At 43.5% G+C, this 26,645-nt stretch overlaps 1 protein-coding gene across 4 annotated transcripts in view; it reads left to right on the top strand.

Annotated features, from left to right (window-relative positions):
• Nucleotides 1–26,645, top strand: part of lama4 (laminin, alpha 4) — a 124,860-nt gene that overhangs the window by 23,546 nt on the left and 74,669 nt on the right. For 2 of the 4 annotated variants that reach the window (XM_061811827.1, XM_061811823.1), the window contains exons 5-13: nucleotides 5,881–6,095; nucleotides 9,430–9,530; nucleotides 13,045–13,225; nucleotides 14,043–14,126; nucleotides 14,220–14,371; nucleotides 14,451–14,561; nucleotides 14,760–14,871; nucleotides 19,350–19,514; nucleotides 20,243–20,436. In XM_061811827.1, coding sequence (XP_061667811.1) covers nucleotides 5,881–6,095; nucleotides 9,430–9,530; nucleotides 13,045–13,225; nucleotides 14,043–14,126; nucleotides 14,220–14,371; nucleotides 14,451–14,561; nucleotides 14,760–14,871; nucleotides 19,350–19,514; nucleotides 20,243–20,436 — 1,315 coding nt within the window. The remainder of the gene's footprint in view (nucleotides 1–5,880; nucleotides 6,096–9,429; nucleotides 9,531–13,044; nucleotides 13,226–14,042; nucleotides 14,127–14,219; nucleotides 14,372–14,450; nucleotides 14,562–14,759; nucleotides 14,872–19,349; nucleotides 19,515–20,242; nucleotides 20,437–26,645) is intronic. The other 2 variants (XM_061811826.1, XM_061811824.1) reach the window with 2 other exon arrangements.

The raw sequence follows: 26,645 nt of genomic DNA on the forward strand, positions 1-26,645 counted from the left end.
TCGAGAGGAATACTAAAAGAAGGGTTGTTTAGGAGGATGTTGCAGGAGTGCTTCTTGGAGGACAGGAGGATAGTTGTGTGATGATGTTAGGATCTCGCAGAGAGCTTTGTCCTGTCTGTTTCTGTGGGCACCTTGGTGAGTGAGCGCTTCTTTACCTGCTTCCGAAGTTGCTTGGTCCATGTTGGCCAGAGTATTTTGTCACGATGAGTGATCGTATGATTTTGGACAGGACCCAAAAGTAGATGGACGTGGAGTTAGTTGATGCAAATAGTTTACTTGAAGATCCTCAGGGATAGTAATATCAAGATACGGCAGAAGTTTCTTGGAACAAGGAATGTGCTGGCATCGGGAGCATAGGTGGGTGGGTAGCAAAGCAGGTGATCCAGAAGAAAACTTGGTGCGAAACAGAACACAAGAGGATTAGTACACTTGAGTAGCCAAGTAATCAATTAAACAAAAGAGAATGACTCACAAGAGGTTAGCTTTGTCCCAGGTACAAGCGTTAATATTCAACCACTGTATTCCTATGTTTTGCAGGCTCATATGTAGGCAGTGATGAGTGGTTAATGAGAAAAGCCAAGGCAAGGTGATAATTGTTTGGGAGAATACACACAGAGAAGGAAGGATACACACACACACACAGAGACAGAGAGAGACAGAGAGAGACAGAGAGAGAGACAGAGAGAGAGAGAGAGAGACGAGAGAGAGAGAGAGACAGAGAGAGAGAGAGAGAGAGAGAGAGAGAGAGAGAGAGAGAGAGGAGAGAGAGAGAGAGAGAGAGAGAGAGAGAGAGAGAGAGAGATGCGAGGGAAGGGAAGGCAAAGCACCACCCAAGTTCCAAAAAGGAACTCCAGGGTACAAACCAACACAATGATAACACATTCAAAACATAGTGATGGTTGTGTGATGGTCTGCTGCTGCTTTCTTTTTCAGCAACTGGATGAGTTAGTGCGATTAATGGAACCATAAATTCTGGTGTTTACCAGAAAATCCTGAGGGACAATATTTGGCAATCTGGTTGAGACCTCAATCTGTAGCTTACTTGGTTTCTGCAACAGGACGACAAAACACACTTGAGACAACTTCCGAATGACTGAAAAAAAATATTTTCGGGTGGTCAAGTTCACATCTGGACTTGAATCCAATGCATCATCTTAAAAGGCAGCACATGCTCAAAAACCCTTGAATGCTGGTGAATTAAAGGGATTATGCAAGGAAGAGTGGGTAAATTGTTGCCAACCAATTAGTAGGTTTACAAATATTGTATTTTATTTTTTTATTTTTTTTTAACAAAGGGCCAGTTAGCCTTCCTCTTTCTAAATCTTCTTCTTCTTCATTAGGGGTCGCCACAGCGTGTCATCTTTTTCCATCTAAATAAAAATCACAATAAACCAAAATATGTATCCATCCATTTTCTTAGCCACTTATCCTTGCAAGGGTTGTGGGGAGAACTGGAGCCTAAATTGGGTTGCCAGCTGTCACGGACGAGACTCGGGGGTGGACCCAAATGCACGACTCAGATGAGAGGTAAGCAGTGCGGAATAAGCCTTTATTCGTTCCAACGTCGGTTACCAGGGAGTCAATCCAAACAAGCAGCAAGATCAGTAACGGCAGGCTTACGGGCGCTGAATTGCGGACCCCTGTCCGAAACGATGTCCTGGGGTGGACCGTGGTAACGGACGACCTCGTCTAATACCAACTGGGCTGTCTGCTTGGCCGACGGGATCTTCGGGAGCGGCACGAAGTGGACCATCTTGGAGAAACGGTCCACTATGGACAGCACCACTGTGTTGCCTTGTGAAGGCGGCAGGCCGGTAACGAAGTCCATCGCGATGTGTGACCACGGACGGAAGGGGATGGACAGGGGTTGCAACTCACCAACGGGCCGTAGGCGGGAAGTTTTATTGGCAGCACAAACCGGGCAGGCGTTGACGAACTCCCTTACATCCTTGCTGAGGTTAGGCCACCAGAACCTTTGTTCGACCACTGACCGTGTCTTCGCCATACCCGGGTGGCAGACCGTCTTGTTGGTATGGGCCCAGTTGATGACGTCTCCCCGCAGAGATGCGATGACGAAAAGACGGCCCGACGGACAATCCGCGGGTGGCGGTGTCTCTTCCAGGGCCTCCTTCACCCGTGACTCGATCGACCAGGTGAACCCGGACACGAAGCACCCCGCTGGCAGGATAGTAGCGGCGTCTGAATCAGTGCGCCCTCCCTCGTGCATCCGCGAGAGTGCATCCGGCTTGCCGTTTTTGGTGCCTGGGCGGTAAAACACCTTAAAGTGGAAGCGGGTGAAAAATAGAGCCCACCTGGCCTGACGGGCGTTCAACCTCTTCGCGGACTTCAGGTATTCAAGGTTCTTATGGTCCGTGAAGACAACGAACGGTACTTGCGAGCCCTCCAGCCAGTGCCGCCACTCCTCCAACGCGCTCTTGACCGCCAGCAGTTCCTTATCTCCCACGTCGTAGTTCCTCTCTGCCGGGGTCAAATTTCTAGACAGGAACGCGCACGGGTGAATCCTTCCATCCCTGGGACTCCTCTGCGACAAGACTGCTCCGATTCCTGAATTCAATGCATCCACCTCCACCACAAACTGGTTATCGGGATCCGGAATAATGAGAACGGGCGCAGTAGTGAAACTTGCCTTGAGCCTGCCGAAGGCCTCCTGGCAGGTCCCGGACCAGTCGAAGGTGGTATTTGGCGAAGTGAGCGAATGCAGAGGAGCGGCCACGGAACTGAAGTTCCTTATGAATTTCCTATAGAAATTGGCAAATCCCAAGAACCTCTGCACGTCCCTCCTGTTGGTGGGGGTAGGCCACCGCAGCACCGCGTCGACCTTCCCGGGATCCATCCGTATCTCTCCCTCAGCCAGGACGAAGCCCAGGAAGGACACGGATGCCTGATGGAACTCACGCCTATCCATATTCACGTATAATTGGTGCTGCTGCAGATGCAGGAGCACCTCTCTGACTTGTTGAATGTGAGAGGTTAGGTCTGCTGAAAAGATGAGAATATCATCCAGATAAACAAAGACAGATCTGTTCAGGAACTCCCGAAGCACGTCGTTAATGAAGTTCTGAAAGACTGCCGGAGCGTTTGTCAGTCCGAAGGGCATCACCAGATACTCATAGTGCCCTGTGGGGGTGTTGAACGCCGTCTTCCACTCATCCCCTTCGCGAATCCGCACCAGATGGTAAGCGCTGCGCAAGTCGAGCTTGGTGAAGATCCGGGCTCCCTGGAGGAGTTCGAATGCTGTAGAGATAAGCGTCAAAGGGTACCTGTTCTTGACTGTGATGTCGTTCAGTCCTCAGTAGTCGATGCAGGCTCGCAGCGTGGAGTCCTTCTTCTTGACAAAAAAAAACCCCGCACCGGCTGGTGAAGATGAGGGGCGAATGAGTCCGGCTGCCAGCGAGTCCTCGATGTAGTCCCTCATGGCTTGATGCTCTGGTCCGGTTAAAGAGAACAGTTTCCCTCTGGGAGGAGAGGTGCCTGGCAGGAGTTCAATCGCGCAGTCGTATGACCGATGTGGCGGCAGAGACTTTGCTTTAGATTCAGAGAAGACCTCCCGTAGGTCATGGTAGCCGGAGGGCACTGCGGTCAGGTCCAGGACGGTACTAGGTTCTGTTAGCCAAACCGGCGCAACTTGAATACCCCTGTCTCTCTGGACAGCGACACAGCGACTGAGACAGTCCTCTCCCCAAGTCTTGTCTGACCCGTGGTCCAATCTATGTGCGGATTATGTTCTTTGAGCCACGGGCTGCCCAAGATGATGTCGCTACTACGTGCGTCGAAGACATGAAAGCTAATACGCTCCGAGTGAGCGTCCGGAAAGCTCATACGTAGCGTCTGAGTGCGATGTGTAACCCGACAAAGGAACTTGCCGTTGGCGGCATAGGCGTGATGAAACCGTTGCGTGGGGAAGGTTGCCGTCCCCAGCTCCTCGACCACGCGGGGATTTATCAGGTTTGCTTCCGACCCAGAATCTATGAAAGCCGTCACAGAGCATGAACGGGAGTCCATTCCCAAGGTGAGGTGAAGAAGGGACCTCCCTGACCCCGTCGCGGTGTACCGCACACTCACCGGAGTAGCGATCCTGATGTCAGAATGCCCTGGTCGAGTCGGGCAACGGGCGATCAAGTGTCCCAAACGCCCGCAGTAAAAACAGCGTCCCTCTCGTCGCCGACGTAAGCGCTCCTCCGCTGAGCTGCCAAGCCCCTCCACTTGCATGGCTTCCGGTGAAGCTGACAACACGGGTGGCCGGGAAGCGGAAACAACCGGACTGCGACTCTCCCTCTCCTCCTCCCTCAGGCCCTCCATCTGTCTCTGCACGGTGAGGCGCTGGTCCACCTTGAGGGCCAATGCGATGAGGGAGTTAAGCGTAGGCGGAAGATCCATGGCCACGAGGTGACCACGGATCTGTGGGGACAGTCCCTCGTAAAACGCGTCATGGAGGGCTTCCTCATTCCAGCGGCTCTCGGCAGCCCGAATCCGGAACTCAATGGCGTAGTCGGACACGCGGCGACGCCCCTGGCGAATTGTCATGAGTGACGACGCCGCCTGGCGTTCCGGAGCCGCATACTGGAACACCTGGGTGAGCGCGCAGACGAAGCTCGCCCATGAGCGGCAGGTCTCCGAGTTACGGCTCCACTCGGCGGTGGCCCATGCCTCCGCCCTCCCTGTCATGTGGGAAATGACGAAGGCGATCCGGGAGTGGTCCGTGGGAAAAGCGGAAGCTTGCAGCTCAAAGTGGAGATCGCACTGCGCCAGGAAGGGCTTGACGTTACCGGAGTCGCCTGAGAACCGCTCTGGTCGAGAGAGCGGAGTGATGGTGGCACGGGGAGGCACAGGAGCGGCCGCGCTAGCTTGGGAGGCTTGCCACGGTTGCAGCTGGGTGCAGAGCTCCTGGATCTGGTGAGTCATACCCTGGAGAGCAGCCTCTTGCTCACCCAGGCGTTTGCCCTGCACTTGCAGCGCACGGCGAATGGCTTCAGAGTCGGCTGGGTCAATGTTCTTGGCTAGATCGTTCTGTCACGGACGAGACTCGGGGGTGGACCCAAATGCACGACTCAGGTGAGAGGTAAGCAGTGCGGAATAAGCCTTTATTCGTTCCAACGTCGGTTACCAGGGAGTCAGTCCAAACAAGCAGCAAGATCAGTAACGGCAGGCTTACGGGGTAGGTCGGGAGACAGGCGTTGGTCGGTACACGGGAGGTAGACATCAGGAGTACGGTAGTGCGGGAACGAGGCGTGAGAGGCAACGATCTAGCAGAGTCTCTGTCGTCCCCCGGGTCCTATATGTACTGGGTCTAATCGGAGGTCATGAGGCGCAGGTGTGACCCTTCCGATTAGACGGCCACGCCCAGCCCTGGCTGGAATCCAGGATCATGACGCCAGCCAATCATAGGGCACATCGAGACAAACAGCCACACTCACAATCACACCTAGGGGCAATTTAGAGTGTCCAATTAATGTTGCATGTTTTTGGGATGTGGGAGGAAACCAGAGTACCCAGAGAAAAACCCACGCAAGCATGCGGAGAACATGCAAACTCCACACAGAACTGTGAGGCCAACGCTTTAACAGCTGATCCACCATGCCACCTAAAACAAAATTTATATATTTTTAAAAAGATTAAGAAAAGAGGAAGAGGGCAAAGGCATTTTCATGGCACTGTACCGGTCATATACAGTTTGTTACATGTAGCATAAGTGTTTTTTTTTCCATTTATTTGTACATTGTTGAAGATCCAATGGGTAACAAAATTAATATTTAAAACAGTTTGCCTAATAACAGAGCAAAACAACAACAACAAAAATGAAGACAACTGAATCTCAACCATAAAGATACTTTTTGCTTCATTGCATTTTTCTCTGTCCAGGTGCGCCCCTGGTTACTACGGCATGCCAATGGCAATTGGTGGTTCCTGCAAGCGCTGTGACTGTAATGACAACTCTGACCCAAACCTGATCTTTAATTGGTGCCACAATGTGACAGGACACTGCCAACACTGCTGGGGTAACACTGCCGGGCGAAATTGCGAAAGGTGTGCGAAAGGCTTCTACGGCGATGCCATCGGTGCCAAGAACTGCAGAGGTGCGGAGGCAGATGTGAATGTTAACGATCATTTAGAAGGAAAAAGGTAGAAGGTGGGACGGTATAAGTGTTGGGGAGTTTTAATGAATTAACACAACTGCTCCTGGTTGAAAGCTGATCTGTATACTTTTAACAAATGATGGTAAGGTGCACTATGTTACATTACAAACCCAATGCAAATGGAGTTGGGACGTTATGTTAAATAAAAACAGAATGCAATGATTTACAAATCGTTTACACCCTATATTCAATTGAATACAATACAAAGACAAGATATTTAATCTTCAAACTTAAAAACTTTATTCCACCCATTCATTCATTTTCTGAGGTGCTCATCCTCACAAGGGTCGCGAGAATGCTGACGCCTATCCCAGCTATCTTCGGGCAGAATGTGGGGTACACCCTTAACTGGTTGCCACCCAGTTGCAGGGCACATAGAGACAGACAACAGGTGCACTCACAATCACACAGAGGGCAATTTAGAGCCTCCAATGAATGCATGTTTTTGGGGGGGAAACCGGAGTGCCCGGAGAAAACTCACACTGGGACATGAGAAGACGCTAACTCCACACAGGCGGTGAACTGAATATTTCACAGAAGCTCCTTTTACACCCAGTCATGGCACCCACCTGTTTCCAATCAGTCTGTTCACCTGTGGGGTGTTCAAAACAGATTTTTGATTAACATCCCACAAAGTTCTCAGTGTTTATCGCCACCTGTCCCAGATATTTTATTGCAACCCTGAAATTCTACGTCAACTAATATTTTATAAAAACAATAGCTTATAAGTTTGAACATTAAATGACTTTGAAGTGTATTCAATTCAATATAGGTTGAACATTAACTATAGTATTGTGCTTTTTTAGTTTAAAAAAGAAAGTAAAGTCTTTGGAAAGAGAGGAAAAGGTACAAGTCTTTCTGGTTGTCACCTCTCACTAAAGATCAGACTAAAATTCCTTTCATTATATTAAAGTGAGCGAGACAGAGGTAGACAAAACAAAGCAAAGCAAATTTATTTGTATAACGGATTTCATACACAAGTTACCTCACTGTGCTTTACATAATTAAAGGTATTTGAAAACAAAGAGATAAAACATTTAAAACGGCATAAAAACAATAAAAATGACAAACAAAATATAAAAAAAGACAACTAAAACCGCATACAGTAGTAATATGATCAAAAAGTGGATATATTCTAAAAAGCATGAGAAAAAAAGAAGAGTTTTCAACCTGGATTTCAAAAGATTTGAGGCTGACGTCACCTCTATTGGCGACTTATTCCATTTGTGTGCAGCATAATAATTAAATGCTGCTACACCATGTCTGCTTTGGACTCTGCGCGCCACTATTTCACCTGAGTCAGTCAATCTCAGAGCTCTACAGGGTTTGTATTCCATAAGCACTTCTTTCATGTATTCAGGACCTAAATCATTTAGTGATTTATAGACCAGTAGCAGAACTTTAAAATCTATTCTAAAGCTGACTGGAAGCCCATGCAAAGACTTTAGGATTGGAGTTATATGCCCTGACCGTTTTGTTTTGGTCAGAACACGAGCTGCAGCATTCTGAATGAGCTGCAGCTGTTTAATAGTCTTTTTTTGGGGAGTCCAGTCACAAAACCATTACAGTAGTCAAGTCTACTTGAGATAAAAGCATGGATGAGCTTTTCTTGGTTTGCTTGACACATACAAGATTTCACTCTAGATATATTCTTCAGATGGTAGAAGGCAGTTTTTGTGATTGATTTGATATGATTGTCGAAAGTCAGGTTGGAATCAATCAGAACACCAAGGTTTCGGAGTTCGTCTTTGTTTTTAAGGGGAAATCCAGTGCTTTGCATTAACAGTGAATTTCGACAATGTGATGTCAACTCCTCTCTCATTTAATTGTATTTTCACAAGATTTTTATCGACAATTACGAATTTTCAGGGGCGCTGCCATTTTCGCGAGTCACATAACCTACCTGCGCGGATGTGACGTGTTACGTGCCGCAACAGAGGCAGCGCCGATTTCTCGTATTTATCCTCATCTGATGAAGATATAGCAGTATCGGTTGGTCGTGAAGACGGAGGATTGGTTCCATACAGATTTTAACCTGTGGCTGTAATTAATGTTGAATATTCGAATGGTTCTTTGAGCGGAATAAACGTGGAGTCTGACTACTTGGAGGGCTACCCATGACATAAGTACGTAAACAAAGGCGTAAATACGAGAAATCAGCGCTGGGCATAATGGTGTCCCATGTAATCGAACGTTTGGAACGGCACCTAACACGTCACATCTGCACACGTAGGTGATGTGACTCGCGAAAATGGCAGCGCCCCTGAAAATTCGTAATTGTGGATAAAAATCTTCTCAAAAAATGATTAAATGAGAGAGGATTTAACATCACATTGTCAAACTAGGGTAAATATTACATGACCTATTGGATACACTGTTTATGCAAAGCACTGGATTTCCCCTTTAACCCTTTCCGGGCAGTGTTTGCAAATTTCCAACAGATTTAATATAATCGAAAATTTTATGTCCAGAGTATAATTTTCTAAAAGTATCAGATTTTACCAAATTACAAAAAAAAATTGGGTCCAGAGAGGGTTAAAGATAGAGAGTCCGGGTGTTTACTAACAGCAATTCTCTTTCCTTTATTGCCAAAAACAAGGAAAATTTTGGCTCATTCAGTTATTTATCAGATATAGACAGTGGCACAATACCTCAATTGAACTGTAGACATCTGGAGACACTGCTAAATATAACTGTGTGTCACCTGCACAGCTATTGTAGTCAAAATAAAAGTTTTGAAGAATTTGACTCAAGGGTACCACATACAGGCTGAACAGGAGAGGTCCAAGAACTGACCCTTGAGGAACCCCATCGGTCATTGCCATTTGCTGAGACCGAGCGCCTCCAGTGGTCACAAAGTAGCTCCTTTCCTCTAGGTAGGACCTAACAAGACAGTTATATATGTCCAGCTGTATACACATGGAGTCAGTAAAAACAATATCACATGAGGAACAGCCTAACTGGGAGAACTAGAAGCCACAGCAGGATAAAACCTGTGAAAGTTGAAGGTAGAAATAATAGAACTAATATTTGGTATATATGTAAACATAAATAGGCCAACACACTGACCTATGGGTAGATTAAGTACTTGAAAGTTAATTTCTTCTTTTGTTGAAGAGAGGTTTAATTAGTGACAACATTATGCCACTAACAGAAAATATTAATGAAGTGGAGTTTTATCTGTGGCATTGCAATTCTAAAAATAAACTTTTCAACAATGCCTGTGATATCATTTCACTCCTAAAAAGTTCTCCGTATCCTGTGTTTGTCACAGAGTGTGAATGCAGTAAATGTGGTACATCCTCATGTGATGACAGGACAGGAGTGTGTCACTGTAAACCAGGTGTCACCGGACGACTCTGTGACCGCTGTGAGGTAAGAAAACCCTGAACCAGCAGTTATTTTGTTCATAATGCTATTTTTTATTTCTGCAGTTAATTAAAAGATGTAAAAACAGAAGACAAAATTAACGATGGGGGGGGGGGGGGAAATAGACATGGAAGGAGCAGTAGGAAAAGTATATACTGTATTTTCACGACCTGAAGGCACATCTTATTAAAAGGGGGAGTCTCAGTTTTGGGTACAATTTCAGTATTTAACACATATGTAAGGTGCCCCATATTACTGGGTTCATGCACGGTGGCCCTCATGAGACAATGAGGCACAATTGTACCTTTATTTTTGAAAGCAGAAGAACAAGCTCATCAATACTCCCCCCACCCCACTTCAACCGGTGCAACCAAGTCACCAGTCAACACGCCATCCTCACCCATGGTGTCACACTAAACCAGAATCATTACACCGTAGCAAACAGAACAGCACAACCAGGAGAAAACAAAACAACCAACCTTCATGCACTTTAAACGCTATTTGCATACATGTTTAGCATGTTACCATATAGCAAAGCATATAGCTATACAGCGACATTGGCTTAAAACATACAGTAGCATGCATGGGCACTATTTAAAAATGCACTGAGAGCAAAACTGAGTTCAGTTGTACTTTGTTGAAGTATTTAACTATGTACACAGTGAGTTTCGCTGAAATTAATGAAGTATTTAACAATGCAGCTCTACAATATTGCTACAGTATATAGACCTCGTGCACCGACGTCAATGAAATCACGTGACTGGTCATATTGCCGGTCAAGCTGTTTAATGCTAAGTCGGTTGGAGACGACACGAAAATACGTCTCTCAGAGTTTTGTGCAATACCGTTAAACATTGAGAAGGTGATAATGAACGTACGTGGAAAAATGGGAGACATTTGGCATAGAGTACCCATATTTAATGCCGAAGTCGATGTTTTCGCCAAAAAGAAATTGGACTGTTAACCCGCTTCCTCTTGTTTTGGACAACTGGGTATACACATGTATCTGGTGAATAAGTCGTCGAGAATTACACGGAAGAGTTTGAAAGTTTAGAAGAGTCTGGACGCATACAAATTCTTTGTTGCTGGATCTGTTCTCAATGGGGCGATGGCTCGTGAACGCGGAAGTGTGTTCAGCTACACGTTAACCTTTGCCGAAATCCATTGACCTTTTCAGCTCGTATTCAATACAAATACCAAAATTTAAATAAATCACCCTTGGTCAACATCAACAGTTGGCTCATTTGAGAACAATGCGTTTAAAAAAATGACAGGGAGTCGTCTCCAATGTACACGGAAGGGTGTTGCGACCACACGGTTTATTTTCTTATCTTAAGACGGGCCTTGAGATGTGCTGGTTTAAGCCAAGGAACCTTCTGTGCCATGCATGATTTCAAACCATTACGTCTTAGTCTATCACTAACAGTCACCTTGGAAACGGTGGTGCCAGCTCTCTTCAGGTCATTGACTAAGTCCTATCGTGTCCTGGGCTAATTTCTAACCTTTCTAAGGATCATTGAAACCCCACGAGGTGATATCTTGCATGGGGCTCCACTCCGACTGAGATCGACCGTCATGTTTAGCTTCTTCCATTTTCTAATGATTGCTCCAACAGTGGGACTTTTTTCACCAAGCCGCTTGGCAATTTCTCTGTAGCCCTTTCCAGCCATGTGGAGTTGTACAATTTTGTCTCTGGTGTCTTTGGGCAGCTCTTTGGTCTTGGCCATGTTACAAGTTTGAGTCTTACTGATTGTATGGGGTGCACAGGTTTCAAAATGCAACAACGAACTCACACAAGTGCATCCTATTCAGGATAATACATAGAGTGGAGGTGGACTTTTAAAGGTGGACTAACAGGTCTTTGAGGGTCGGAATTCTAGCTGATAGACAGGTGTTCAAATCTTTATTTGCAGCTGTATCACACAAATAAATCGTTAAAAAAATCATACATATTTTTTTAGATTATCTCTCTTATAGTGGACATGCATCTCCGCTGAACATTTCAGACCCCCCCCATGATTTCTAAGTGGGAGAACTTACAATATTGCAGGGTGTTAAAATACTTATTTTCTTCACTGTATGTACTCATATTATCTTTTGATCAATCCTCATCCAGAAATCCATCAAAGTCCTTATCTTCTGTATCCAAAATGACCAGCTGGGCAAGTATTATTCAAACATGCCAGGTTCACTATCGTCATAGTCAGTCTCGTTGCCGTGCCACTCCTCAGATTTGATGACACCTTTTCGAACAACAGTGGAAGCATGAACTTTACCCAAGCATCCACAATACATTCAGAAATTGTGTTGATGTTTAGCACAAAACATTATATTATGGCATTATAGCACTTCTGGGGGGCTTTAATGTCCTTTCCCACGCCTACACTTCCCCCTGTAACATCCGCATGCTGTCCTCTCACAAGTCTGCATTTCCTCTTTATAACTAGCGTGTCAGCAGCAAATGCTCCCAGTCGGATACAAATTTTGGACGTCAGTTCACATAAACGGCATACTGCATTATAAGACGCCTTGTCCATTTTGGCGAAAATTCAAGACATTTAAGTGCACCTTAAAATTGTGAAAATATGGTGTAAAGATTTTTGAGAATTCCCTCTCAAGAAATTACTGTTGAGACATTTCCAAATGCTACCGTTATATATTTAAAAGTAAAAATATATTAACTTCATGAAGTGCAACCTCAGATTATCAGTAATTGCTGTGGTTTTACAGAGCATTAAATATACTATAGCACTTTTCTATGCACAGCAATTGAACAACAGATAAATCAAAAAGTCATATGATCAGTGAATAAATCCAAACTTTTATATAACATGCATTGACTTAAACAATTTTTACACTTCATCAGTGATATCACATGGGGTGTTTCTGGCCATTTAAACATCATACGGTATGCTCACACCGAATTCACCTGGGGTTGATCGGGTCCCATCTTATGCCCACGTTGTGCTACACACCCACAGTTCTTCTCTTCTTGTCCACAGCCACCTTGAGGGAACTTATACATTGGAATTTCGCATACAGAATACCCAGTGTTTTACTTCCTTGTTCCACAGTCAACAAGTTGGGTGAAGTTGTTTGCTGAAGAGAGAGAGGAACATGATTGAAGTCTTCATCGATTATTTAGAGGGCAATGGGATGCAGTGATTACAATTTCATGAACACAGCATGCACAAAATTACTTGCATTTCCTGCATGTCAAACTTTGAATGCAAAAAACAGCTGTAGGTTTTTCTTTTAACACTACAGATTGGTCAATAAACGTTAAAGGAACAGTCATCCATTTGCATCGTCCAATAGGTTTTAGCTTTATAAACTGTAAACTGATTTAATTTAGTCATAGAATACTAAACAAACTAGGGTTCCCTCAATCAAACCATTTCAGCATATATATTTGAATGGACTTTGCACAAGATATGTTGGACTCCAGGGTGAAAAAAGTTTAGAATTCCTGTTAAAATATTTGGCCCTAACACTGTTTTTTTTTGTACTTGTAACCTAGGATGGTTACTCAGGTTTCTCCAGCTGCCAAGGCTGTCAGAGATGTGAATGTAGGCCAGCTTCTCTTCGTCCCACCTGCCATTCTCTCACTCACAGCTGTCTGTGCCGCCGGGGTGCCGGAGGTCGTTACTGTGAGAGGTGCCTCCCAGGCTATTGGGACTATAGCCCCTCTGGCTGCAAGAGTAAGTAGTCCATAGATCATTTAGTATGTAGCATGTAATTGTTCTCAAGTTCTCTACACGAAATGACCTCCAAACATCTGCTTCCATCACATAAAATGTATTTCCTCTGAATATTCCCAAACCCCAAGTGGACCCACATACATTTAATATACTCTAGTCTATATATTTTCTAAAGATGTGAGGTTTTATGAAAGAATATAGATTGAACAATATTTTTTCATTGCAGCATGGTGGTGAGCACATCTGCTTTATGGGTCTGAGGATGGGGGTTTAAATCCCGAACATACCTGTGTGGTGTTTTCATGTTCTTCCCATACCTTTGTGGCTTTTCTCTGCGTAGTCCGATTTCCTCCCACATCCCCCAAAATAGGCATGGTAGGATAATTGAAGACTAAATTACCTGTATGTGAATGGGAATGGAGGTTTGTTTATATGCGTCCTGTGATAGGTTGGCGACCAATTCAGGGTGTCCCCTTTCTCTCGCCCACAGTCAGTTCCTAGAGGCTCCAGCACACATGCAACTCGAGTGAGGATGAGCACTCAGGAAAATTAATGAATGAATATGTGTAATTTACTTTGGTGTCTTATAGTACTTCACTGAATTATAATTATGTTTCGACAATTTTGTCAATCTGAAACTTTATATACGCATTTGAAGAATGAGCACATTAACAAAAATTTACCACTAATCTCAATACACTTGATATTAATCTGTTTCATTTGTTTTTTTCATTTCTGCTGGAGAAAATGTCATGGTCGTTGACCCAAAACCTATAAAGCTATTTAATATGGAATGTGTGTTTATATTGTTTTACAGGATGTGACTGTGAGAGCAGTCACTGTGATATGCAAACAGGAGAGTGTCTCCCAGAGCCTGCAACAGTTAATCTCTGCAATATCAGTAAGTCGATTTAACAAATACAGTAGCAAATGTCATACAAATCATGCCATAAAAAGTTCAGATTCGGATCAAACATATCTAAATTCTTTGCAGGTTGTGATGAATGTATTTGGCATGTTATCGGCGACCTACGACTGTCCAACAAAACACTGGACCATTTGAGGGTTGGAGTCTTGAACATCTCTACTGGGGCTGCTGTTAATGACAGAGTCAAATACTATAATTACACTGCTCACCACTTGCAGGTACATTGACAGACAAAAATAGTAAAAGTTTGGAAAATTATACTGGGACTGACAGGTTTGTTTTACACTTTGGTTTCAGAATCAATTTTACATGTGGAGAAACAAACTGTCTGTGATAGAAACAGAGACTCGGGGGTTAGAAGACTCCACACAGGATGTGGTATCCTTCATCAGACACCTTAGTGTATCGGTCAGAAAAGTTACATTTCAATATAATCTTCAAATTTTGAAGTGACAATGATTGTTGTGCAGAATACCTAATTATTACCGAATTATTTATGTTTTATGCTTGATTTAAACTCATGGTATAATTAAGTTTTGAAGGTTGGATGACTGCATGGACTGACATGGAATCGATTCCACATTTAAAAAATCTATAAATTGATAGGAAAGCACAGTGAAGAGGCTGGGGATCCAGATTGATGAGGACACACAGCAAACCATAAGGCTAGCTGAAAACTTCAGCAAAAACCTCACTGACCTCAACATGCACATTGAAGGTAACACACCTCTTGACCAAAGTATAAGAAATACATAGCACATAAGCCTATGTATTGGTCCAACACATCATTTTTTTCTCACTAGATATACAGTGAAGAAAATAAGTATTTGAGCACCCTCCTATATTGCAGGTTCTTACACTAGGAAATTATGGAGGGGTCTGAAATTTTCATCGTAGGCCAATGTCCACTGTGAGAGAGATCATCTAAAAAGAAAAATCAAGAAATCACAATGTATTATTTTTAACGATTTATTTGTGATACAGCTGCAGATGAGACCAAAATTGAACTTTTTGGTCATAATTCCACGAACCGTGTTTGGAGAAAGACAAATGATAAGTTCCATCCCAACAACACCATCCCTACTGTGAAGCATGGTGGTGGTAGCATCATGCTTTTGTGGTGTTTTCTGCACATGCAACGGGATGACTGCACTGTATTAAAGAGAGGATGACCGTGTCCAATTATTCTGAGATTTTGGGGAGCAACCTCTTTCCCTCAGTCAGAGCATTGAAGATGGGTCGTGGATGGGTCTTTCAACACGACAATGACCCCAAGCACACACCCAGGAAAACCAAGGAGTGGCTCCGTAAGAAGCATATCAAGGTTCTGGCATGGCCTAGCCAGTCTGAAGACCTAAGCCCAATAGAAAATCTTTGGAGGGAGCTGAAACTGTGTTTCTCAGCAACAGCCCAGAAACCTTTTTGGTCTAGAAAAGATCTGTGTGGAGGAGTGGGGCAAAATCCCTCCTGCAGTGTGTGCAAACCTGGTGAACAACTACAGGAAATGTTTGACCTCTGTAATTGCAAACAAAGGCTACTGTACCAAATAGTAACATTAGTTTTCTCAGATGTTCAAATACTTTTTTGCAGCTGTATCACATAAATAAATTGTTAAAAAGTCATACATTGTGATTTCTGGATTGTTCTTTTTAGATTATCTCTCTCACAGTGGACTTGCACCTACAACGAAAATGTCAGACCCCTCCATGATTTCTAAGTCGGAGAACTTGTAAAATAGCAGGCTGTTCAAATACTTATATTCTTCACTGTATTTCTAAAGCTGATAATCATTTGAAAATTTCACCAGATGTTGGGAACAACCAAGTAATCCATACATACAAAAAGTGGAATAAATAAACTCAGCAATGAAGTAGCATGTAATAATGGGAATTGACAGGGAAAAAATTATTGAACACATGAAGAGAGGGAGGTGAAAAAAGGCATAGAATGCCAAGACAATACCTACAATCTATCCAATAATCAAACAGGTGCCATGGCCTGTATGCACATTAAACACACAAGACAGCATTGTGTGTGTTTTGTCAAATCCCGTTTGACATTTGCTGAAAAACATTTGGACAAGCCATACAAGGAGAAAATTGTTAAAATTGAACTGTTTGAATGCCATAATGCATACCATGTTTGGAGAACAAATGGTAGAGTGTGGGGCTGCTTATCAGCAAATGGGACTGGTAAACTTCCCATTTTTAATGGAAGGATGGATTGGCATGTGTACTGAAAGTTTTTTTGTCAAATATCTGCTGCCATCTATGAGGATGATGAAAATGAAACAAGGGTGGACATTTGAGTAGGATCGTGGTCCACAACATATTTCCAAAGAAACTCAATAGATTTCAAAGAAAAAGAAAAAAAATAAAGCTGGTAGAATGGCCCCACCTGACTTGACTCCAAATGACAATCAATGTAAAGAAATGCAACGCAAGGCCCATAAAAGAAGTCCACGGAACCATCAAGCTTCAAAGACTTGCTTGTATGGCTGAATATCAAAGTCACACCAGTGCAATGCATGTCACTAGTTTCTTCATACAGGCGATGTCTTGAAGCTATTTCTGGAAGCAAAGGCTTGTTTTTGCAGGGGTATCACACATCTCAGTTTCCCTAGTCTATTCAGGGGTGCTTGAGAGGATGGTTGGTATAGAAGTCGAATCTCAGATTCAGGAGGAACAGTGTGGTTTTCATCCTGGCCATGGAACAATGGATGAGATTTTAATCCTCGGCAGGGTCCTCGAGGATGCATGGAAGTTTGCCCAACCAATGTACATGTGTTTTGTGGACTTGAGGAGGCCTTCAACAGTGTCCCTCAGGGAGAATGAATTACTGAACCCCCTGATACGGACTGTTCAGTCTCTCTAAGACCGTTATCAAGAGTTTGGCCTTTATTGCCAGCAATAAATCGGGCTCTAGTGAGGATTGGACTCCACCAAGGCTTCCTTTTGTCACTGATTCTGTTCATAGCTTTTATGGAGAAAATTTATAGGTGCAGCTGAGGCATAGAGGGGGAGAGGTCTAGTGGCTTGGTATTGCATCTCTGCTTTTTGTAGATGATGTGGTTCCATTGGCTTCATTAAAGTGTGATCTCCAAACCTCATTGGAGTGGTTTGCAGTCAAATGTGAATGGATGAAAATTATCACGTCCAAATCTGAGATGATGGGCCTCAGGTGGAACAGGTGGCATGTTTTTTTTCCAGGTCTGGGATGAGATCCTGCTCCAAGTGAAGGAGTTTGAACATCTTGGGGTCTGGTTCACAAGTGAGGGAAGAATGGAAAGGGAGATGGACAGGCTGATCAGTGCATCTCCAGTAATGGGGACTTTGCATTGGTCCGTTGTGGTGAAGTAGGAGCTAAAACGAAAGCAAAGCTCTCTATTTACCAATTGATCTACTTTCCCTAACCTCACCCATGATCACGAGCTGTGGGTTGTGACCGAAAGAACAAGATCCCAGATACAAGTGACCAAAATGAGGTTTCTACACAGGGTATTAGGGCTCTCTCTTAGAGATGGTCCAGGGGTTCAGAGTAGAGCTGTTGCTCCTTCGCATTGAAGGGAGGCAGATGAGGTGGATCCTGCATCTGTTTAAGATGCCTCCTCCCTGGTGTTGTGTTTTGGGTATGTCCCAACAAGACGAGACCCCGGGGATGACCCAGGAATGCAGGATCAACTATGTCTCTCAGCTTTCCAGAGAATATCTTGAGATCCTCATTGAAGAGCTGGAGGAAATGGCTGGGGAGAGTGAAGTCTTGCCTGGACCTGCGACCCGACCTCAGAAAAGCAGATGAAAATGACTGAATACACACACACACATATATATCCATCCATCCATTTTCTTTTGCCGCTTATCCTCACAAGAGTCACAGGGAGTGCTGGAGCCTATCTCAGAACTTGTTGCCAGCCAATCACAAGGCACATAGAGACAAACAGTCACACTCACAATAACACCTAGGGGCAATTTAGAGTGTCCAATTAATGTTGCATGCAGGCACTGGAAGAACATTCAAACTCTTCACATGTGGGTCCGGGATTGAACCTGGATATATATATATATATGTGTGTGTGTGTGTGTGTGTATGTGTGTGTGTGTCACTCAGTCATTGATTGTGTTGTGTTCCATGCCAGACTTTGGCGTGGGATCAGAATCAGAATCAGCTTTATTTGGCCAAGTGTGTAAAAAAACACCCAAGAATTCTTCTCCAGCAGACTGTGCTGCCCTGGTTCAACATACAGAACAAAGAAAAACAAAGCAGCAAGGACAAAGAACAAGAGACATTTCTATTCATAGCAACTACTCCTTGTAAAAGTTGTGCAAGAACAGGTACGAGATAAATGTGTCAACCTCCCACATAGTGTAAAACTTGTACAGATTCGCTTTACCCGTTCGCGGTTCTCATAATAGACTAGTGCAACGACAGTGCAATGACAGTTGTGCAAAGGGAGCAGGTTAAAGTGATGAATCGTGCGGCAGTCTACAAAATAAATTACTAATACTGTTATTGTTTGGACAAGCAGAATGTGAGTGTCCCAACAATGGTACAAGGCAGAAAATGGTAAATTTGCTGATTAAGAATGTAACGACTTAATTGCCAGACGGAAAAAAACTGTTTGAATGCCTGTTAGTTTTGACCTGCATTGTTCTGTAAGCGCTTTCCTGATGGAAGGAACTGGAAGAGCTGATGGCCAGGATGTGGAGGATCCGAAAGACTCCTGCCTCCTCTGGACCTAGTTAGCATTGCGTGTAAGTCCTCAATAGCGGGTAAAGTGGTGCCAATAATCCGTTCAGCTGTTTCTATTGTTCGTTGCAGTTGGAGTTTGGATCGAGTCCCGCTCAGTGATGGTGTTGACATGTGCCATACAACTGACTAGTGACCAGTTCAGGGTCTAGCCAGCCTTTTGCCCGATGCTAGCTGGGATTGGCTCCGGCACGCCCGTGACCCTTGTAATGATAAGCGGCTCAGAAAGTGCATGGATGGATTATTGTTATATTGTCTTTTTTTCAAAGTTCTCATAAATATCAAAAAGGTATTTTCCAAAATTAGGTTATGGCACCCACACAAAGTTCACGTCCTCAACTGGACCCTGGTTGTTCCCCATTGTGGTTAGTGATAAGTGTTAGTGCTAAAACTTAATCTAACTGTGACACTTCACACTGTGAACCTCAGCTTTTTGTTATTGCTTTGCAGAAATGATCCATGAATGGGAGTTGTATAGTGTTGACCATAAAGCGTCACCCGAAGTGGTCAGGAAAAACACAGATGAAGCCTTACATATTGTGAGCAACATGAGGAAACTTCACTTGTCCACACAAGGGCCTATCACTATTGAAGAATCAACAGAATCACATGACTGTAAGGAGGTTTTGTTAGACATTCAAAATTGTATTCAGGTAAATCCAAAGGTGTTGGTAATCATTATAGTAAAGAGACCTGCTGGCATATTTCAATTGATTTAGTTTATATCAAGCGGCACGGTGGGTGACCGGTTAGCACATCTGCTTAGCAGTTCTGAGGACCAGGGTACAAATCCTGGACCTGCCTGCATAGAGTATGCATGTTCTTCCCATGCCTCTGTGGGTTTTCTCCACCTATTCTGGTTTCTCACCCCCACCTCCAAAAAAAAAAACATAAATTGATTTAAAGAAGGTAAATTTCCCATCGGTGTGAATGTGAATCCGAATCATTGTCTGTTTTTATGTGCCCTGCACTTGGCAGGCAACCAGTTCAGGGTGTACCTCGCCTCTCGCCCCAAGGTAGCTGGGATAGGCTCCAGCACGCCAGCGACTCTAGTGAGTAATGAAAATGAATGAATGGATGGATAGATAGTTTAATATCAATTTAATTGCATATTTTTACATAAAAAGTCTGCATTGAAAATCTTTCTTTTTGGTGGTGTACTGTATTTATGTATTTGTTGTACAGCTACAAGAAATCCATAAACTAGCACTTTGTAATGAAACAATTATACAGCTATCAATAAATTGCAATGGAAGTATAGTTTTTACATGAATTTACTTTTCACCAACGAAATATGGAGATTTGTAAATTCAATAAGTTCCTCACCCTGGCTGTATTTGCAGTGCTAAGGCGCATTCGTCAGTTGGAGAAGAAGTCATTGATTACACATGGGCATCTCACTCCACTCAAGTTGGCTTTGTCCCGCTTCACTACCAAGCTGTCTGATGCACAATCCTTCCTCCAGAATGCTACAAGTACAATTGAGGAGACACAGGATCGGAATAGAGGAAACGTGCTCAAATTCCAGAGGAATGAGGTGATTTTGCCATGACCTGTTCGAGTATTTTCTATTCACTATTTTATTTCACAAGATTAGTTATACAATTAGTGTGTTAAAGTAGTTTACACTTTGTCCCTACCTTGTTCCAGCATCCCCTCTTAAAATCAGAAAGTTATGATTTTTGTTATGTGTACCAAAAAACACTGAGGCATAGAACTTAAAAGATGCAGTTGAAACCAGGTTTAAAAAAAATTGTTTTTTTCCGCTCTTACATTAAATCGGTGTAAACGTTCTTGTTTTACACCAGTTAACAATGACCACAATTACTTCAATTGACTAGATGCTAGAACATCTAAATGGGGATTATTTAGACAAATGTTCAGACACACCTGTGGGTGTATATTTGAAGGCCGATCTGAAACACATTGCTTCCTTGTGTAACATAAGAGAGAGAAATTGAAGTGAGCCAACATATCAGGAAGAGAATTGTGGACTTTCACAAGTCTGGTTCATCCTTGGGTACAATTTTCACATGGATGATGGTGCCAGCTTCATCTGTTCAAGTAATTATACAGAGTATAATACATACATTTATACGTCGTAGTATAAACATGGTGGGAATGTCCAGCCATTGTCCTGCTCAGAAAGGAGGCACGTTCTGTGACCCAGTGATGAACGTGCCTTGGTCCAAAGTATGCGCATACAAAAATAATAAAGAAAAGCAAAACACCTTGTGAACATGCTGGCTGTAGCTTGGTAAGAGTGTGTCATCATCCACAATCAAACATGTACTGTATTGACATAAATTGAAAGGCCACTCTGCCAGGAAGAACCTATTGGAGGAAAAAAGAGCGAAGCTTGAAGCCTGAGAACACAATCCCAATTTTAAGATACAGGGGTTGCAGCATCAAGTTGTGTGTGTGGTTTTTTTAATTTTATTAAAACAGATGGCATCATGAGAAAAGAACTTTATGTAGAAATACTGAAGAAAGATCTGAAGACCTAAGACAGGAAGTAACAGAGTGAGTCTTCCAAATAGACTCTGACTAGAAGCATACTGCCAACACGGTTAAAAAGAGGCTTCAGGTTAACAAAGTCAGTGTCTTGGTTTGGGCATTGTAAAGCTCTGATCGCAATCTTATTCATAATTTATGGGCAGGCCCAAAAATGCATGTGCAAGCAAAGTAGCCTGACAACTTTACTCAGTAAACCGATACTTTAAGGAGCAATGGAATGAAAATTCCTGTCAATTTTTGTGAGAAGCTTGTGGAAGGATATCGAAAATGTTTGACCAAGTCCTACAGTTTATAAGCAATGGTAGCAAATATTAATTTCATATATGTAAACTTGTGACTTTTAAGAAATATTTCCACAACATCACTGAGTAATAATTTTAGAAATCTAATTAAATGGGAAAAGTTTAAACTGATTTCACGTCGAATGGACAGAAAACTGTCTTTTTTAAAAAATATGGTATGTAAACATCTGGTTTCAACTGGAGATGAGTATGTTCCTTAGTCCACGGTGAAGAGATTCTGTACCTCCCAACGGACTTGGAGAGATACTCAGTTGTGTATTGTACCTCTAGCATCATTTACATTTATTTGCTGGTAGTGCAAGAAGATAACACATTTCATTTCATAATTTTTTGGGAATGAACCAATTTGTCTCGTTTCCCAAGGGTCATAATTTTAGAAAACAATACAATCAAATCTTTCAGGGATTCTTACCCTGTATTTTAGTTACAACTTTTGGGGGAAGATGAAGTAGTGGCTGAAGTTAAGAAAAAAAAATATATATATACATGAAGAAAATAAGTATTTGAACACCCTGCTGTATTGCAAGTTTTCCCACTTAGAAATCATGGAGGGGTCTGAATTTCATAATAGGTGTATATCCACTTGTAACAAGTTTCCAGACCTAAAGCCAATAAAAAAATCTTTGGAGGGAGCTGAAACTCCCTGTTTCTCAGCGACAGCCAGAAACATGTCTGATCCGTGTGGAGGAGTGGGCCAAAATCCCTCCTGCAGTGTGCGCGAACCTGGTGAACAACTACAGGAAACGTTTTACCTCTGTAATTGCAAACAAAGGCTACTGTACCAAATATTAACATTGGTTTTCTCAGTTTTTCAAATACTTATTTGCAGCAGAACCTGAGGTAGCAGAAATTAAGATGTTGAGGTTCTCGCTTGGTGTGAACAGGTTGGATAGGATTAGAAATGAGCTCATTAGAAGGACAGCCAAGGTTGGATGGTTTGGAGACAAGGTGAGAGAGAGTAGACTTCAATGGTTTGGACATGTTCAGAGGTGAGAGAGTGACTATGTTGGTAGAAGGGTGCTGAGGATAGACTGCCAGGCAAAAGAACGAGAGGAAGACCAAAGAAAACGTTGATGGATGTTGTGAGGGAGGACATGAGGACAGTGGGTATTAGAGAAGAGGATGCATGAGATTGGATTAAATGGAAAAAGATGACACGCTGTGGGGACCTCTAACGGGAGAAGCCGAATGAAAAAGAAGAAGACAAATCACACAAATAAATCGTTGAAAAATCATACATTGTGATATCTGGATTTTTCATTTTAGATTATCTCTTTTTTTCTCTCTTTGGACATGCACCTAGATCAAAATTTCAGACCCCAAAGTGGGAGAACTTGCAATATAGCAGTGTTTTCAAATACTCATTTTAAATTTATTGGATATTTTACACTTTTTTAACAAATAAAAGCCTGAAAAGTGGGCCGTGCAATATGATTCAACCCCCTTGCATTAATACTTTGTAGTGCCACCTTTTGCTGCAATTACAGCTACAAGTTGCTTGGGGTATGTCTTATCAGTTTTGCACACCGAGAGGCTGAAAATCTTGCCCATTCTTCCTTGCAAAAATGCTTGAGCTCATTGAGGTTGATGGAGAGCGTTTGAGAACAGCAGTCTTCAGCTCTGCCTACAAATTCTCGATTTGATTCAGGTCTGGACATTGACTTTGTCACGACCCATCGGAACGGGAGTAGGACCCAAATGCAGGACTCGGACGATGCAAGGTAGTTCGGGGAGAAACGTTTATTGTTCCGTGGTCGGGGATCGGACAGGCAGTCAGGTGCAGCAGTGGTAGTTGGGACGTCGGGCGAAGAGAGCAGGTGAGCGGGCATGCAGGAGTCGGTACACGGGAGATCAATCAAGGCAGACAGAAGTTTCAAAGGAGTCAGGCTTACGGGGTCGGTCGGAGAATAGGCGAAGGTCGGTAAACTCGGGATGTCGATCAGGGATACGGGAGTACTCGGACGAGACATGAAGCTCAACGATTTGGTGCCGACCGGTCGTCATCGGGGTCATATAAATACACAGGATAATCAGCCCGCATGAGGCGCAGGTGTGCGCCTCCCAATCAGCGCAACCGCGCGGACACCCGCACAGCCCGCGGTGGAGCGGCAGGATCATGACGGACTTGGCCATTCCAACACCTCGATACGTTTATTTGTGAACCATTCTATTGTAGATTTTGCTTTATGTTTTGGATCATTGTCTTGTTGGAAGATAAATCTTCATCCCAGTCTCAGGTCTTTTGCAGACTCAAACAGGTTTTCTTTCAGAATGGTCCTGTATTTGGTTCCATTCATCTTCCCATCAATTTTAACCATCTTCCCCATCCCTGCTGAAGAAAAGCAGGCCCAATCCACTGAAAGGAAGGGGGCCGAATAATATTGCATGCCCCACTTTTTAGTTTTTTATTTGTTAAAAAAGTATAAAATATCTGATAAATTTCATTCCACTTCACAATTATGTTCCACTTGTCATTGATTCTTGACAAAAGTGTTTCTATTTTATATCTTTATGTTTGAAGCCTGAAATGTTGGCGAAAGGTTCAAAAGTTCAACGGGAGCGAATACTTTCACAAGGCAATATATATATATATTCAATCCCAGCCCTGCACTCCGGTTTCCTCCCACATTCCAAAAACATGCAAAATTAATAGGACACTCCGAATTGCCATGTTGGTGTGATGGTGAGTGTGGCTGTTTGTCTCCATGTGTCCTGCCCTGCAATTGGCTGGCAACCAGTTTAACGTGTACCCCGCCTCCTGCCCGTTGACGCTGGGATAGATAGGCTCCAGCACTCCCCCGACCCTCATGAGGATAAGTGGCTAATAAAATGGATGAACGGATGGATGTATGTATTATGATAATCTCATCACTGATGTGAGGGATACGGGTGGGATCATGAGTGATAGACTGACCATAGCCATTATGATATTTAATGGCTTACCAGATTCCTTCAAACAACTAGCTGTTCGTATAACACAGAACAAAGATACTATTATTTTCATAGAAGACTAAGTCTGAGAAGACTAAGGATTTATGAAGCAGTGGAGAAGATGAAGCCCACAGAAGATTCAGATAACATCATGAAAATGTGAGGTGAGGGTGAGGAACGAAGAAGAAGAAGGACAGATGAAAATGCTACTGACCTAACTTGCTAGAGATGCGGAAAAACGGAACCAAATCAAAAGAGAAACACACACCATACATACCATGAGTCCATCCATCCATTTTCTTTTGACGCTTATCCTCACAAGGGTTGCGGGGAGTGCTGGAGCCTATCTCAGCTGTCAATGGGCAGGAGGCAGGGTACACCCTGAACTGGTTGCCGGCCAATCGGAGGGCACATAGAGACAAACAACCGCACTCACAATCACACCTAAGGGCAATTTAGAGTGTCCAATTAATGTTGCATGTTTTTGTGATGTGGGAGGAAACCGAAGTGCCCGGAGAAAACCCACGCAGGCACGGGGAGAACATGCAAACTCCCCACAGGCTGGGCTAGGATCGAACCTGAACTGTGAGGCCAACGTTTTACCAGCTGAACCACCGTGCTGCCCCATGAGTCCATGTGCAGGAAAAAGGGGCCTCAACATGGCGTGAGACGAGTCACAGAGGAAAATACGGGTGACCAAGATCTGTTCTTCAAGACCAGCTAAACAAAGATGGAGAGGGCAAAGAAGCCCTTAGAACTCGTGACATAATGGGTCCCATGCAAACACCCAGTATAGATGGTCACAGGTATGCACAATTTTTTTACAAAAGTATTTTACAGGTAAATTTTCTAATGCAGCCCTATGGGGACACAAGCCGGTCCAATCTGTAGGCCGGTCCCAAGCCTGGATAAATGTGAAATGAGAGTTGTATCAGGAAGGGCATCCAGTGTAAAACTGTGCCAAACAAATATGAGTGTTCATTCAAAGAATACCATACCGGATCAGTTGTGGCCCGGGTTAACAATGCTCGCCCCAGGCACCGTAACCTGTCGGGCGTTGGTAGAAATTCAGCTACTGAGGGTCAAAGACAAAGAAGAGGAGCAAAGTGAATTCGTCGGCAGAAGAAGACGAATGCACAGACCCTACAACTGAGTGTAGGGACCTTGAATGTTGGGATGATGACAGGAAAAGCTCAGGAGTCGGTTGACATAATTATTCAGAGAAAGGTTGATATATTGTACATCCAAGAGAGCAGGTGGAAAGGTAGTAAAGCTAGAAATTTAGAAGCAGAGTTATTTTACCATGAAGTAAACAGGAAGAGAAATTGAGTAGGGGTTATTTTAAAGGACGAGCTGGGTAAAAATGTCTTGGAGGTGAAAAGAGTATCAGATCGAATGATAGGAAATTGAGGGTATGTATAATGGGATTTGCGGCTATGCCCCACAGGAAGGAAGTGACCTAGAGTTGAAAGAGGAATTCTGGAAGGAACTAAATGAAGAGGTTCTGAGCATCCCAGACAGCGAGAGAGAGAGTTGTGATTGGTGCGAATTTTAACGGACATGTTGGTGAAGGAAACAGAGGTGTCGAAGAAGTGATGAGTAAGGACGGCATCCAGGAAAGGAACCTTGAGAGACAGATGGTGGCAGACTGCAAAAAGTATGTAAATGACAGTCGTGAACACTTTTTTCCAGAAGAGGCAGAAAAATAGAGTGACCAACAAGAATGGAGGTAGAAGCAGGTGGATTATATTATGTGCAGACGATGTAATCTGAAGGTTACTGACTGTAAGGTATTGGTAAGGGAAAGTGTAGCTCGACAAGCATAGGATGGTAGTGTGTAGGACAACTCTGGTGGTGGTAGGAAGATTAAGAACACAAAGGTTGAGCAGAGAACCATGTGGTGGAAGGTGAGAAAGGAAGAATGTTGTGCGGCCTTTTGGAAAGAGGTGAGACAGGCTCTCGGTGGACAGGATGGGCTCCCAGAAGACTGGACTAC

This window comes from Syngnathoides biaculeatus, chromosome 23 (genome assembly GCF_019802595.1).
Source record: "Syngnathoides biaculeatus isolate LvHL_M chromosome 23, ASM1980259v1, whole genome shotgun sequence".
Lineage (NCBI taxonomy): Eukaryota > Metazoa > Chordata > Actinopteri > Syngnathiformes > Syngnathidae > Syngnathoides > Syngnathoides biaculeatus.